This window comes from Anolis sagrei, chromosome 12, assembly GCF_037176765.1.
Source record: "Anolis sagrei isolate rAnoSag1 chromosome 12, rAnoSag1.mat, whole genome shotgun sequence".
NCBI classification, from domain to species: domain Eukaryota; kingdom Metazoa; phylum Chordata; class Lepidosauria; order Squamata; family Dactyloidae; genus Anolis; species Anolis sagrei.
This window is the reverse complement of record NC_090032.1, coordinates 8000043-8012856: the sequence shown is the minus strand read 5'-3', so window position 1 is coordinate 8012856 and position 12814 is coordinate 8000043. Positions and strand designations below refer to the sequence as shown.

The 12814-nt window shown below is 45.4% G+C and overlaps 1 protein-coding gene across 2 annotated transcripts in view; it reads left to right on the top strand.

Moving 5' to 3' along the window:
* The window catches only part of ASH1L (ASH1 like histone lysine methyltransferase), a 95276-nt gene that overhangs the window by 18716 nt on the left and 63746 nt on the right, over positions 1-12814 (top strand). For both annotated transcript variants that reach the window (XM_060758153.2, XM_060758152.2), the window contains exon 3: positions 5570-10382. In XM_060758153.2, the coding sequence (XP_060614136.2) occupies positions 5570-10382 (4813 nt within the window). The remainder of the gene's footprint in view (positions 1-5569; positions 10383-12814) is intronic.

The window sequence follows — 12814 nt, the reverse complement described above, 5'->3', positions numbered from 1 at the left end:
ATGCCAACCAAATTCAATATGGTTGTTGAGACAGTTTTAATTAGTGGATTTTAACGTCGAGATATGTGATTTTAATGCTTTTATATGTGTGTGGTCTAATATGTTTCGGCATTGAATGTTTGCCGTTTATATGTTGTGCTCAGCCCTGAGTCCCCTTCTAGGTGAGAAGGGCAGAATATAAATGCTTTAAATTAATTAATTAATTAATTAATTAATTAATGTACTTGGAGAGCATGCTGTGTTTGGTGTACATAAAGCTGCAATCTCCAAGGTATGTGACTTTTGCCATGTCAGGGTACCCAAGTACAATCATTGGCTATTTTGGAAATGAGATGAGACCTTTTATTGCTACTCCAGTGCATGGCAAAATTGTGCTTGCCTTTTCCTGTGTGTACATTCGATGAAAGCTGAACTTCTCTTCTCCTTGCAACCATAGGCCTTGAACGAGAATTTACATACTATTGGAGTGGCTGTGTACAAACTAGGCTCAATGCCAAGCTCTTCCTCCTCCCACAGAATCCTTTTAGTGCCAGCAGCTTTCAGAGTAAACACCGGGTGGGATCCAGAGGCGTCTAATCCTGTCTCCTTGTCACAGCAGGACCTAAAGTAGTGACTGATCCTGCGTAGGGTACAGGACAAACAGTTGACAACGAGAAAAGAAGCTTGAGAATAGTTCTGTTTGCCATGTAGATGATGTCAATTGTAGACCAACATTTTTAGATGGATTTTATTTATTTATCGTGTCAGAAGCAAATTGAGGGTACAGTTAAAATGCATTTAAAAACTCAAACAAAGTTTTTTAAAACTTGGCATTATGCTAAATGTCCTCTGATCAGAAGCTGGCCATTTGGAATGGCTCTACTGTCGCTGTGAGAAGGTCCTCCATTGTGCACGTGGCAGGGCTCATGCTACATTGTAGTAAGTGGTTTGTGGTTTGCTCTTCTCTGCACTCGCATGTCATGGACTCCACTTCGTAGCCCCATTTCTTAAGGTTGGCTCTGCATCTCGTGGTTCCAGAGGGCAGCCTGTTCAGCGCCTTCCAGGTTGTCCAGTCTTCTGTGTGGCCAGGAGGGAGTTTCTCATCTGGTCTCAGTCACTGATTGAGGTGCTGGGTTTTAGCCTGCCACTTTTGGACTCCCACTTGCTGAGGTGCTCCTGTAAGTATCTCTGTAGATTAGTGGTTCTCAACTTGTGGGACACCAGATGTTTTGGCTTTCAGCTCCCAGAAATCCTAACAGCTGGTAAACTGACTGGGATTTCTGGGAGTTGTAGACCCACAAGTTGAGAACCACTGCTGTAGATCTTGGGAAGCTGTTTCTTGATTTAAGGCATGCTGGCTGATATCTGAATAGAGAATGGGCCGAAGATGTCCTTGGTCCTTTGATTGCTACTTCCCAGCAGATGTCAGGTGGTGTGATACAGCTAAACAGTGTAATTTCTCCAGTCATGGGGGGCGTAGACATCCTGTCATAATGCAGCATGTCTCATTAAGAGCCACATCCACTGTTTTAACATGGTGAGATGTTTTCCACACTGGGCATGTGCATTCAGCAGCAGAGTAGCAAAGCACAAGGGCAGATGTCTTCACTGTGTCTGGTTGTGATCCCCAGGTTGCAACATGAAACCAAACTTTCAGATGGTGGTCTTATTTTAATTCTCACCAGAGATCTATAAATAAGGCAGAATAAGACCTTGATTTTCCTTATCTTGAGTTTCCAAGATGTTTTGCATTGACCACGCTGTTTCTATGATGGGGCCTGTATTCTAATATTCAGTTGCCTTAAATTGGGTTTGCCTTTTCTGGTGTATCACTGACTCTCACTCTTCCATTTACATTTATAGTTACTTGATGAAAACATTTCTGTTTCTCATAACTTAACCTAACAAATGAGTTCCCAGTTCCCTTTTACTTCTTTGCTTTTTTATTGCTGGAACTCCTCCCTTAAAAAAACAAGTTTGCCATTTTAGCATATCATTTTATTAATTCTTACAAGCTGTTCTTAGAGGTTTAGAATAAACATTTTGAGCAAAAACACAAAGTTTATTCTATCAATCATTAATTTAAGAGGTCTGTTTTCCTGAGTCACATGTTTTTGGCATTGTTTTAACAGAACTGTGTTCCTTTTTATAGTTGGCTTGTATTTGCCTGCCCATCCTCTATAACTTCTAATACATTTCTGAGGCATACTGGTAAGATGTTGATGTTGTTCAGAGCACATCAACAGCCCAATTATAGTAGTAGGCAATCCCGACTTCCTTTCTTTGCACATTATGTATACTAAATTATATCTCCAAGCTTCTTGGCAGAGAAGGAACTGTTTCCCTCTTTTTGCCAGCCTTGAAAAAAAGTCCCTTGGCTTGTTTGAGGTGCTGTGAATAAAATATTAATTACTGAAATGTATGAATGAAAGAATTCCTTTGCGGTAGAGATTGTACAGTCTTAGTAATAGGATATGGGTGTGTTCTCAAAGAGTGAAAGGAATTTGGAAAAGAGACAAGGGCATGGAAATTGTCTTTCACTAGCCTTGGAAAAATCCCAAGAACCTGGGTTTCCTGGCTTTCCAAACCTTTAGTCACCAGCTAGTTTTGTAGGAAGACTAGTCTATGTCAGCCCAATTTACAACCATAGGCCACATAATCCAACCCACCAACTTTGTTGAACTTCAGTTGGCTTTGTAAATTACTGTGGATGATTATTTAGATTTTATGTCACTATTTAACTCTTGTCTGACTATATTAGTTTAATTTATTGATGTCATGTTTAACTCACTGATGTTAGGTTTTTAACGCTGTTTTCATATGTTGGGTCTTTCTGGGATATTATGTCGTTTATCTGTTTTATGAAAGCATTGAATGTATGCAGCTGTATGTTGGAATCCACCTTGAGTCCTTTCAGGAAGACAGGGCGGAATAGAAATAAAGTTGTTTTATTATTAATAATAATAAAGCTGCAGCTTCGCAGCTTGGGTGTGATCCTGGATTCATCGCTGAGCCTGTAATCTCAGGTTTCGGCGGTACCCAGGGGAGCTTTTGCACAGTTAAAACTTGTGCGGCAGCTGCACCTGTACCTTGGGAAGTCTGACTTGGCTACGGTAGTCCATACTCTGGTTACATCCTGTATAGACTACTGCAATGCTCTCTACATGGGGTTGCCTTTGAAGATGGTCTAATCCACGAACAGCAGCCAGGTTGCTAATAGGAGCGGCGCTCAGGGAGCATACAACCTCTTGTTGCGCCAGCTCCAGTGGCTGCTGGTTTGCTACCGGGCCCAATTCAAAGTGCTGGCTTTGGCCTATAAAGCCCTAAACGGTTCTGGCCCAACTTACCTGTCCGAATGTATCTCCCCTTACTAACCATCAAGGACTTTAAGATCGTCTGGGGAGGCCCTGCTCTCGGTCCCACCTTCGTCACAAGTACGTTTGGCGGGGACGAGAGACAGGGCCTTCTCAGTGGTGGCCCCTCGGCTATGGAACACCCTCCCTAGGGAGATCAGATCTGCTCCCTCCCTCGTAACATTTCGGAGGCAAGTTAAAATATGGCTGTTCGAGGATGCGTTTACAAATGCAGAGTAGCTAATATAGGAAATCGAATGAATTGACAATGGAACGGGACAATGCTTGATAATAATGAGATGCTAATGATGTTGCTTTTATTACTTTTGTGGTGTCTTATACTGTTTAATTTTTTAATCTATATTCTGTTTTTATGTGTACTGATTTGTTGGAAACCGCCTTGAGTTGCCGATTGGCTGAGAAAGGTGGTTTACAAATGCAGTAAATAAATAAATAAATAAATAAATAAATAAATATTATTATTGAGTGCAAGAGCAGGCCAAGGGTCCAAACCCTACCTATAAAACACCCACCCAACCAGGGCTGGAATGGGTTAGTTTTAAGAATTCTCCAGTGGGTATATGGCCTAAGATAGCTGCGGGATGCTAAGAGTTTTCGTCCCATCCCCTAATATTTTTCCTACTGCTTGAAATAGTTTTTCTCTTCTCAATCTGTTTCCCTGTTTGTCAGCTGACAACAGATTTGGTGCAGGGGGCTGCAATTACAGTTCCCCATTCTAAAACCTTTGGTGCTAACACATAGAAACCTTAGTAGTATGTCAATTATTTTATATCAGTGGTGTCCAATCTTTTTTTGACCAGGGACCACTTTGATCAGGGACCACTCTACAACATTAGTACCAAAGGGGTTACAAATACGTTTTTGGTCAACTTTAGATTTAGTTTGGTTATTTGGGGTGCTGATTCAGAAAATTGTATTGGATAGAACACATCAGCTTTAGTTTCTAATACAGAACTTATATCATCCGGTAATCGCCATCTGCTTCCCCACAAAACCATATTTAATAAGCCTCGGCACTACAAGAGGGTTTCGCGAGACCAGTCACTCTCATTGCAATGGTGTAGTAACCGCGGACCATATTTTAGTTCTTGCGGACCATTGGTGGTCCACAGACCATAGGTTGGGAACCACTGTTTTATATGTATTACAGCGTGGAATTTCTATGTTATTTTTCCCCAACTTGTTCAGAGATCACTGAGAAACATTGCTAGGTGTTTTCCCACTTAGAATTTTTTTTAAGTGCAAGGGATTAATTTGGAAACAAATGAGCAAACTCCAGATTTACTGTTAGTGCAGTTTTTTCCAGTTCACTCCTTCCCATGCTGTTCCTCCAGTGCCTATTTTCCCTTAGATCCTGCTTCCCACTTTTAATACAAATGACATAAAGTCATTTGTTCTCACTGCCAGTGTATGGAACACACAACTTTAATCCTGGTACTTTCAGAATTTAAATAAATAAAAATGTAATGTTAGTTTGTGGGATTAACATAATTCAAAAACCACTGGAAAAATTGACACCAAATTTGGACACTACACCTATCAGACCAATAAGTGACCATCAATCATAAAAACACTGAAAAACACAACAGAAGAGACTTAAAAATCCAAAAAAGCAAAAACATGCTGCAGCCCATGCACAAAAACGACCCCCCCCCGGCAACAAACCACAATAGCACATCCACACTCTCTTCTGGATTACAGCTCCCACCATCCCCTAGACCAGGCCCTTTAGGAGACGAGGATGATCCAAATGCACTGCTTCCAAGATGCAAGCTTTCTTCTCCTTGGATCTCTATGAGAGCATTCCAAACCCTGCATATTTCCAATTTTCTATTCCTGGACTGCTACTCTCACCAATCCTCCAGATAGATAGATTAGAGGTAGGTAGGTAGATCAATCAGGAGGGGTGCTGGGAGTTGCAGTCTAAGAATAGGGAGAGAAGGAAGAAAAGGGAGAAAGAGGAAAAGAAAGAAAGGGGGGGGAAGGGAAGAGGAAGAAAAGGAAGGAAGGAGAGAAGGAAGGGAAAAAAGGGAAAAAAGGGAAGGAAAGAGATAAAGAAAAAAAGGAGGAAAGAGGGAGGGAAGGTTGGCCACAGCAACGCATGGTGGGTAGTTAGAAATATTTTTCCTTAGTCCTTCCATTACATGTCAACAAAATAAGAAATCATTTGTTCATTGGATGCTTAAGCCTTTTTTTTCTTTTTTTTCAATTTGTAGGATCCAGCCAAGTTGTACAAGAAAGGCGGAGAAGCCACACCAATAGTTGAAGGCTCCACGGCTGAAGGCAGACTGAGAGAAAGCAGCTTGCTTTCAAGAAAACTGTCACCACTGCGTTCTGAAGTGATAGATTATGGGAAGTCAGCGCTTTCTACTCCAATCAGTAATCACGATCCAGATTCAAAAGACAGGCTCAACGGAACACCAACGGTCACGGAAAAACTGGCTCAGCTGATTGCAACTTGCCCTCCTTCAAAGTCTTCCAAAACAAAACAGAAGAAGTCGTCCATGGGGATTGCTACAGGATTTGCAAAAGACTCTGGAAAGAAACTGCCCGTTGTGGTGGCCCCATCAGCTTCGGCCATCAAGGACTTTGTAAAGAAACAACCTGGAAATAGCAATGTGGGCGTTGTTTCGGGTAATAAGGAGTTTGCAAAGAAATCACCAGGGACTACTGTTGGCATTGGGTTAATCAATAAGGATTCTGGGGGCAAAAAACAACCGGGCATTTGTCCCAATATGGTGGGGTTTGCTAGCAAAGACTGTGGGAGGAAGATACCGATCCTTAGTTCTCCGGTTGGACTGGTCAGCAAGGAGAGCGGAAGAACATCATTAGCAACAGGCATGCCGCTTGGGTTGATCAGCAAGGAGCCTGGGAAAAGACTGCTGGGAGCAAGCAGCCCAGTTGGGTTGGTCAACAAGGATCCTGCAAAAAGGCTGCTGAATTCTGTTAGTCCTCCTCCTCCTCCCCTGGTTAATAAAGACCCTGGAAAGAAGCTTCCAGGGCCTGGCAATCCGGTTGGACTGTTTAATAAGAATTCTGAGAAGAAACATTCAGGGTCAGACGGCCCAATTGGATTGATTAGCAAGGAGTCTGGGAAAAAGCTGTCAGGGTTCAGTACAACAAGTGGGTTAGTTAACAAAGACTCTGGAAAGAAACTCTTGGGGGCTAGTGGGGTGGTCTCCAAAGAGTCTGGAAGGAAGCCATTGGGGGTTAGTGGTCCAACCACCTTGAGTGGTAAGGACTCTGGGAAGAGATTGGCGGGAACCAGCAGTCCCTGCATGTTGGCTAATAAAGACTCGGGGTCATTGAAAACGGATCTGGCTAGCTCTTCCTCAGAGCCCTACAAACGGTGTTGTGGTGCAAACCTCTTGAACATGGAAAGTCCTGGATTTTTAAAGGACAATGTTGGCAGTAAGCCGTTTGAAAAGCACATTGCAAGGCCAAGTAAGGAGAGCACCCCAGAAAAGTTGCCAATTCAAAACGAGGTCTCAAGTGGAAGCAAAGAAGGGAGCAGCAACAGTCAGCAGGATGGCTCTCTGTCCAGCGAAAAAGTCCCTTCTGAAACACCTAAGCATGACAAACAAGTGCCAGTGTATTGCACTTCTCCTGACTTCAGAACAACCGGAGGCGCTTCGGATGTCTCTACAACCAAATCCCCATTCAGCGCGGTAGGAGAGGGAGGCCTCCCCTCTCCGTCCCCGGCTGCGTCTGTTACAACTTTAATCCGGAGCCCCAACACAACCTTGGCTCAGCTAGCTTCCAGCCCATTGCATTTAAATAGCACTCCTGATTTCTTAGAAGGAATTTCTGAGCAGATTAGCAAGACCCCGTTTGCCTCCGATAGTGCACGCTCAAGTATGAACAGGCTGTCGAGTCCTAGCTCACAAGCTACCAGCAAAGGGTTTGTGCGGGAGTTAAACAGTTCTGGTTCCATTCACAGAGATGATCCTAAACCAAGCCCAAGCTTAGGCAAAAAACCCAGCCTGGCGACTGACTCAAGCGTCCGTGCCACTGTTGCCCCTTCAGTAGTGAGCTTCTCCAGCTTATTTAACAATAAGCCCTTTCTCAAGATGGGAGCCATGACTGCGTCAGGGAAACCGTGTCAAGGTGTGGAGTCCCTGAGCAGTGGTTGTAGCCCACAGACAAAGCCATTTAAAAAAAGGAAAGGGAGGAAGCCCCGCTGGACCAAAGTCGTCTCTCGAAGCACCTGCCAACCTTCCAAAGGGCTAGAGCTAGGAAGGCCTGAACTTTTCAGTAACATTTCTTGCAGCTCACTGTCAAACAGTAGTCTGGACCAGACCAAGCTATTTAAAAGTACAGGCCCTCTTTCCTATGCAGAACGTGACTTTGCCAAGCATCATTTCCCGAAGCTGAGCAAAGCCAGCAGCATGCAGTCTCTCGCTTTGTTAAACAGTGTTGAGAAAGAACCCAGTAAATACTACAGTGCCCATATGCAGGCGTCTGTGGAGTGCATTTCTGATGACTTGCTGCCTGAAATGTATAAGTCCAAAAGGAGTAGGTCAAAATCTAAAGAGATGCCCCACTTGGAAGGCCCCCCAAAGCGGACTCTGAAGATCCCTGCCTCAAAGGTTTTTTCAGTGCAGTCAAAGGAAGAGCAAGAGCCGCCAGTGTTGCATCCAGAGGTAGAAATTACCTCTTTTCGGCAGAGCCTCGTGGAAGACCCTTTTCCAAAGAAGAGAGGTCGCCCTAAAAGGCAGATGAGGTCAGGAATCAAAATGCAACCTCCAGTCCTCTCCGTGGCTCCTTTTGTCACCACAGAGAGTTCCGACAAGTTGGAGTCGGATAGTGAGGAGCAGCAGCCGAGTGGGGATTTCTTTGAAGAGGCGAATCCATTAGGAGGTTCTGAGGAGCTTGGAAAAACGAGTGCCTGCAGCACGAGTGACCTTGAGGAAGAACCGGATCGGAAGGAGACTAAGCGCAACAATGGCCAGCTCATGAAAACCATCATAAGGAAAATCAACAAGATGAAGACGCTAAAGCGGAAAAAGCTCTTGAATCAAATCCTCTCGTCCTCTGCAGCCGAACCAAATAAAGGGAAAGTGCAATCAAAGCTCCAAACGACAGTATCGACACTAGCTGCCACCTTTGGCTCCAAACTAGGCCAACAGATCAATGTAAGCAAGAAAGGAACGATCTACATAGGAAAGCGGCGAGGCAGGAAGCCAAAAGCTGTCCTGAACGACATCCTGGCTGGAAATTCTGGCGGCTTAATTGTGTTTGAAAAGTCTGCCCAGCAGGCATCTGGGACCACCCTAGGCCCGGCGATTCTTCCATTGCTTCCTTCGGTGTCTAGTAACAGTAATCCTGAGGTTCTTCCTTCACCTGTTTGTTCTCAGTCGTCCGGGGTAAGCGGGGGTCAAAGCCCCATCAGCAGCGACATGAGTTTTGTGGAGCCCAACTCAGTGCCGTACCTGCACCTCCACTCCCGGCAGGGGAGTATGGTCCAGACTCTCGCCATGCGAAAGGCCTCAAGAGCCAGAAGGAGGCTCTCTCCTCCTACTCTCCTGCCAAACTCCCCATCCCACATGAGTGAGCTCGGTTCATTGAAGGAAGCGACACCATCACCCATTAGTGAGTCCCACAGCGATGAGACTATTCCCAGTGACAGTGGGATTGGGACTGACAATAACAGCACCTCTGACAGGGCAGAGAAGTTCTGTGGCCCAAAGAAACGGCGGCACTCCTTCGACCACGTCTCTCTCGTGCCCCCGGAGACTTCCACGGTCTTGAGCAGCTTAAAGGAGAAACACAAGCACAAATGTAAGCGCCGGAGCCATGACTATCTGGCCTACGACAAAATAAAGAGGCAGAAGCGGAAGAGGAAGAAGAAATATCCACAGCTGCGGGGCAGGCAAGATCCCGATTTCTTGGCCGAACTGGAGGAGTTGATCAATCGCTTGAGTGAAATACGGATTACCCACCGGAGCCACCATTTCATCCCCCGGGATTTGCTGCCCACCATTTTCCGTATCAATTTCAACAGCTTCTACACCCACCCCACCTTTCCCTTGGACCCTTTGCACTACATCCGAAAGCCGGACTTGAAGAAGAAAAGAGGCCGGCCCCCCAAAATGCGGGAGGCGATGGCAGAAATGCCTTTCATGCATAGCCTCAGCTTCCCTCTTTCCAGTACTGGATTCTACCCCTCCTACGGTATGCCTTATTCTCCTTCTCCCCTTGCCGCCGCTCCCATTGGCTTGGGCTATTACGGGCGCTACCCGCCAACCCTTTATCCTCCACCACCTTCTCCTTCATTTACAACCCCGCTGCCGCCTCCGTCCTATATGCATACTGGCCACTTGCTCCTCAACCCCGCCAAGTACCACAAAAAGAAGCATAAGCTGCTCCGCCAGGAAGCCTTCCTTACCGCCAGCCGAGCGCCTCTCCTCTCAATGAGCACCTACCACCCCAGTGTCCCACCAGAGATGGCGTATGGCTGGATGTTGGAACACAAGCACCGCCACCGCCACAAGCACCGTGAACACCGCTCCTCCGAGCAACAGCAGGTTTCCATAGACAGCTTGGCGCCCAACGGCCCTTCGAGGACTGTCCTGGAGTCCTTGAAACGCTACCGGTTTGGGAAAGAAGGCGTTGGCGAGAGGTACAAGCATAAGGACAAGCACCGATGTCACATGGCTTGCCCACACCTGTCCCCTTCAAAAGGCCTGCTAGGCAGGGAGGAACAGTGGGTCCGGAGGGAGCCAGCGGAGTCAAACTCCCTCGCTCTGGGATTGCAGACACCTTTGCAGATCGAGTGCTCGGATGTCCCACCCAGCCTTCCCTTGGGCAGGTTCACACCAAGTTCTGAGCCAGCCAGCAGTGATGAACATACAAACCTTTTTACCAGTGCAATAGGCAGCTGCCGGGTTGCCGGCTCTGCTAGTTCTAGCGGACGTAAAAAAATGTCTGATGTCACAGGCCTCTTCGGTCCCCAAGAAACGTCACTTGGCCGGGTCCTTCGAAAGGAAACGTTACCCCCTGGGGAAAAGGCAGTTCCAGTCCTTTCAGGTAAGAGACCACTTTTGTTTAACTTGTTCCTAAATGTGATATAAAATGTTTCTCTTGTGTTCTGTTTTCTGTGTGCAAGTAAAACCTTGTGCAAGTAGCACCAAAGAGATCTGGGGATCCACCGGACCTCTGGGGACCTTTGAATCCTTTGAGGCCCTTGGAATCCTTTGAGACACTTTGCTTATAAATTAGATTTTGTTTTTGTATTCTTGTACTGTGTTTTTATTTCCTGTAAGCCACCCTGAGTCATGTTTAGAGAGGGGGTGGGATATAAATAAAGATTATTATTATTTGATACATAACAAGATTTGTACACAGCAAACAAGATCACTATGGGTTGTTGTAGGGTTTTTTTGGGCTATATGGCCATGTTGTAGAGGCATTTTCTCCTGATGTTTCGCCTGCATCTATGGCAAGCATCCTCGGAGGTAGTGAGGTCTGTTGGAACTAGGAAAATGGGTTTATATATCTGTGGAATGACCAGGGTGGGGCAAAGAACTCTTGTCTGTTGGAGCTAGGTGTGAATGTTTCAACTGACCACCTTGATTAGCATTTGATGGCCTGGCAGTGCCTGGAGCAATCTTTTGTTAAAAGGTGATTAGATGTGCCTGATTGTTTCCTCTCTATGTATTGTCGAAGGCTTTCATGGCGGAATCACTGGGTTGTTGTAGGTTTTTTGGGGCTATATGGCCATGTTCTAGAGGCATTCTCTCCTGACGTTTCACCTGCATCTATGGCAAGCATCCTCAAAGGTAGTGAGGATGCTTGCCATAGATGCAGGTGAAACGTCAGGAGAGAATGCCTCTAGAACATGGCCATATAGCCCCAAAAAACCTACAACAACCTAGTGTTTCCTCTCTATTGTTTTGCTGTTGTGATTTTAGAGGTTTTTTTAATACTTGTAGCCAGATTTTGTTCATTTTCATGGTTTCCTCCTTTCTGTTGAAATTGTCCACATGCTTGTGGATTTCAATGGCTTCTCTGTGTAGCCTGACATGGTGGTGGTTAGAGTGGTCCAGCATTTCTGTGTTCTCAAATAATATGCTGGCTTTTGTATTTGATCAGACGTTGGACACTTCCCAAGTGTATTGGCACATAATATGTGCAGATCCAAGTAGGGTGGCTTTTTGCAGCTGACAGATGGTAATTTTGTCAGTGCCAATTGTTTTTAAGTGCAGTCCAAGGTCTTTAGGCACTGCACCCAGTGTGCCGATCACCACTGGCTTGTGCCAAAGTCTTTGCAGGTCTATCTTTAAATCCACATATCGTGTAAGCTTTTCCAGTTGCTTCTTGCCAATCCTGCTGTCGCCTGGGATTGCACCATCGACAATCCATACTTGTTTTTTTCCATGATTTTGAGGTCAGGAGTATTGTGCTCCAAAACTCTTGTCGGTCTGGTTGTAGTTGTTGTTGTGTACAAAAGCAGGTTGGAAAGCGCACTCCAAGACTACATTGTGATCAAGAGCAATTCTGTACGAATCTAGATGTAAGCCAGGTCCGAGGAATGTCTTGTCATAATACATGATATGAAATCCAAATGGAGGCCTCAGGTTGCCAGTCTGACAGGGAGGAAAAGTATGTCAATACATGAAGGTGGTCTTAATCACAGCTCAAAGGCCCCAGGGTATTTGGGGCAAGCTTATCTTCCTTTTTGCAAGAGCAGTGGAGCTGAATACAACACCTTCAATGGGTTAAGTTTGAAAAATGGGGGGAGAAAACAGGTTGTCTTGGTTAGTGCAGTTCTGGGAATTTCCTGAGGAATTCCATTAGCATGAGTGAACTGACTTGGATTTGATGAGAAACAGCCTTAATTAGGAGGAAAACAGAGACGTTTTTCGGCCAGCCCATCGTGTGCCATCTCTGAATCATTGCATCTCTGCTAGTGCATTTAATTGGTGAGTCAGATGAAAATGTATCACTTTCAGTAAGTGCGTTTCCAACAATTGGAACCAGCTGTTTTCTTTGTAGAAGTTGCTTTGACCTCAGTTGGTGCATTCACAGTTTTCTGCCACATCTCAGGTATGTCAAGCAAAGGGGTCCGAAGGGCTATATCTAAGGTACAATGAGATCAAAGCCTGTGGAGCTGGCCTTGTTAGATCCTTTTCACACATTAGGTAAAGGTCAGTGCAAGCTGCCCACCAAGTGTGTGCTCAGTTCTTTCACCAACGTGCCTCTGTAATGTGTGAAGTGAACCATAACTTCAGGTTTGGTGTTTATTTACATCGACAAATTTCTTGTGTTGTCGAAGGCTTTTATGGTCGGAATAATTGCGTTGCTGTGAGTTTTCCAGGCTGTATGACCATGTTTCAGAAGCATTCTCACCTGACATTTCACCTACCTCTATGGCAGGCACCCTCAGAGGTTGTGAGGTCTTGTGGAAACGAGGCAAGTGAGGTTTATACATCTGTGGAATGATGTCCAGGGTGGGAGAA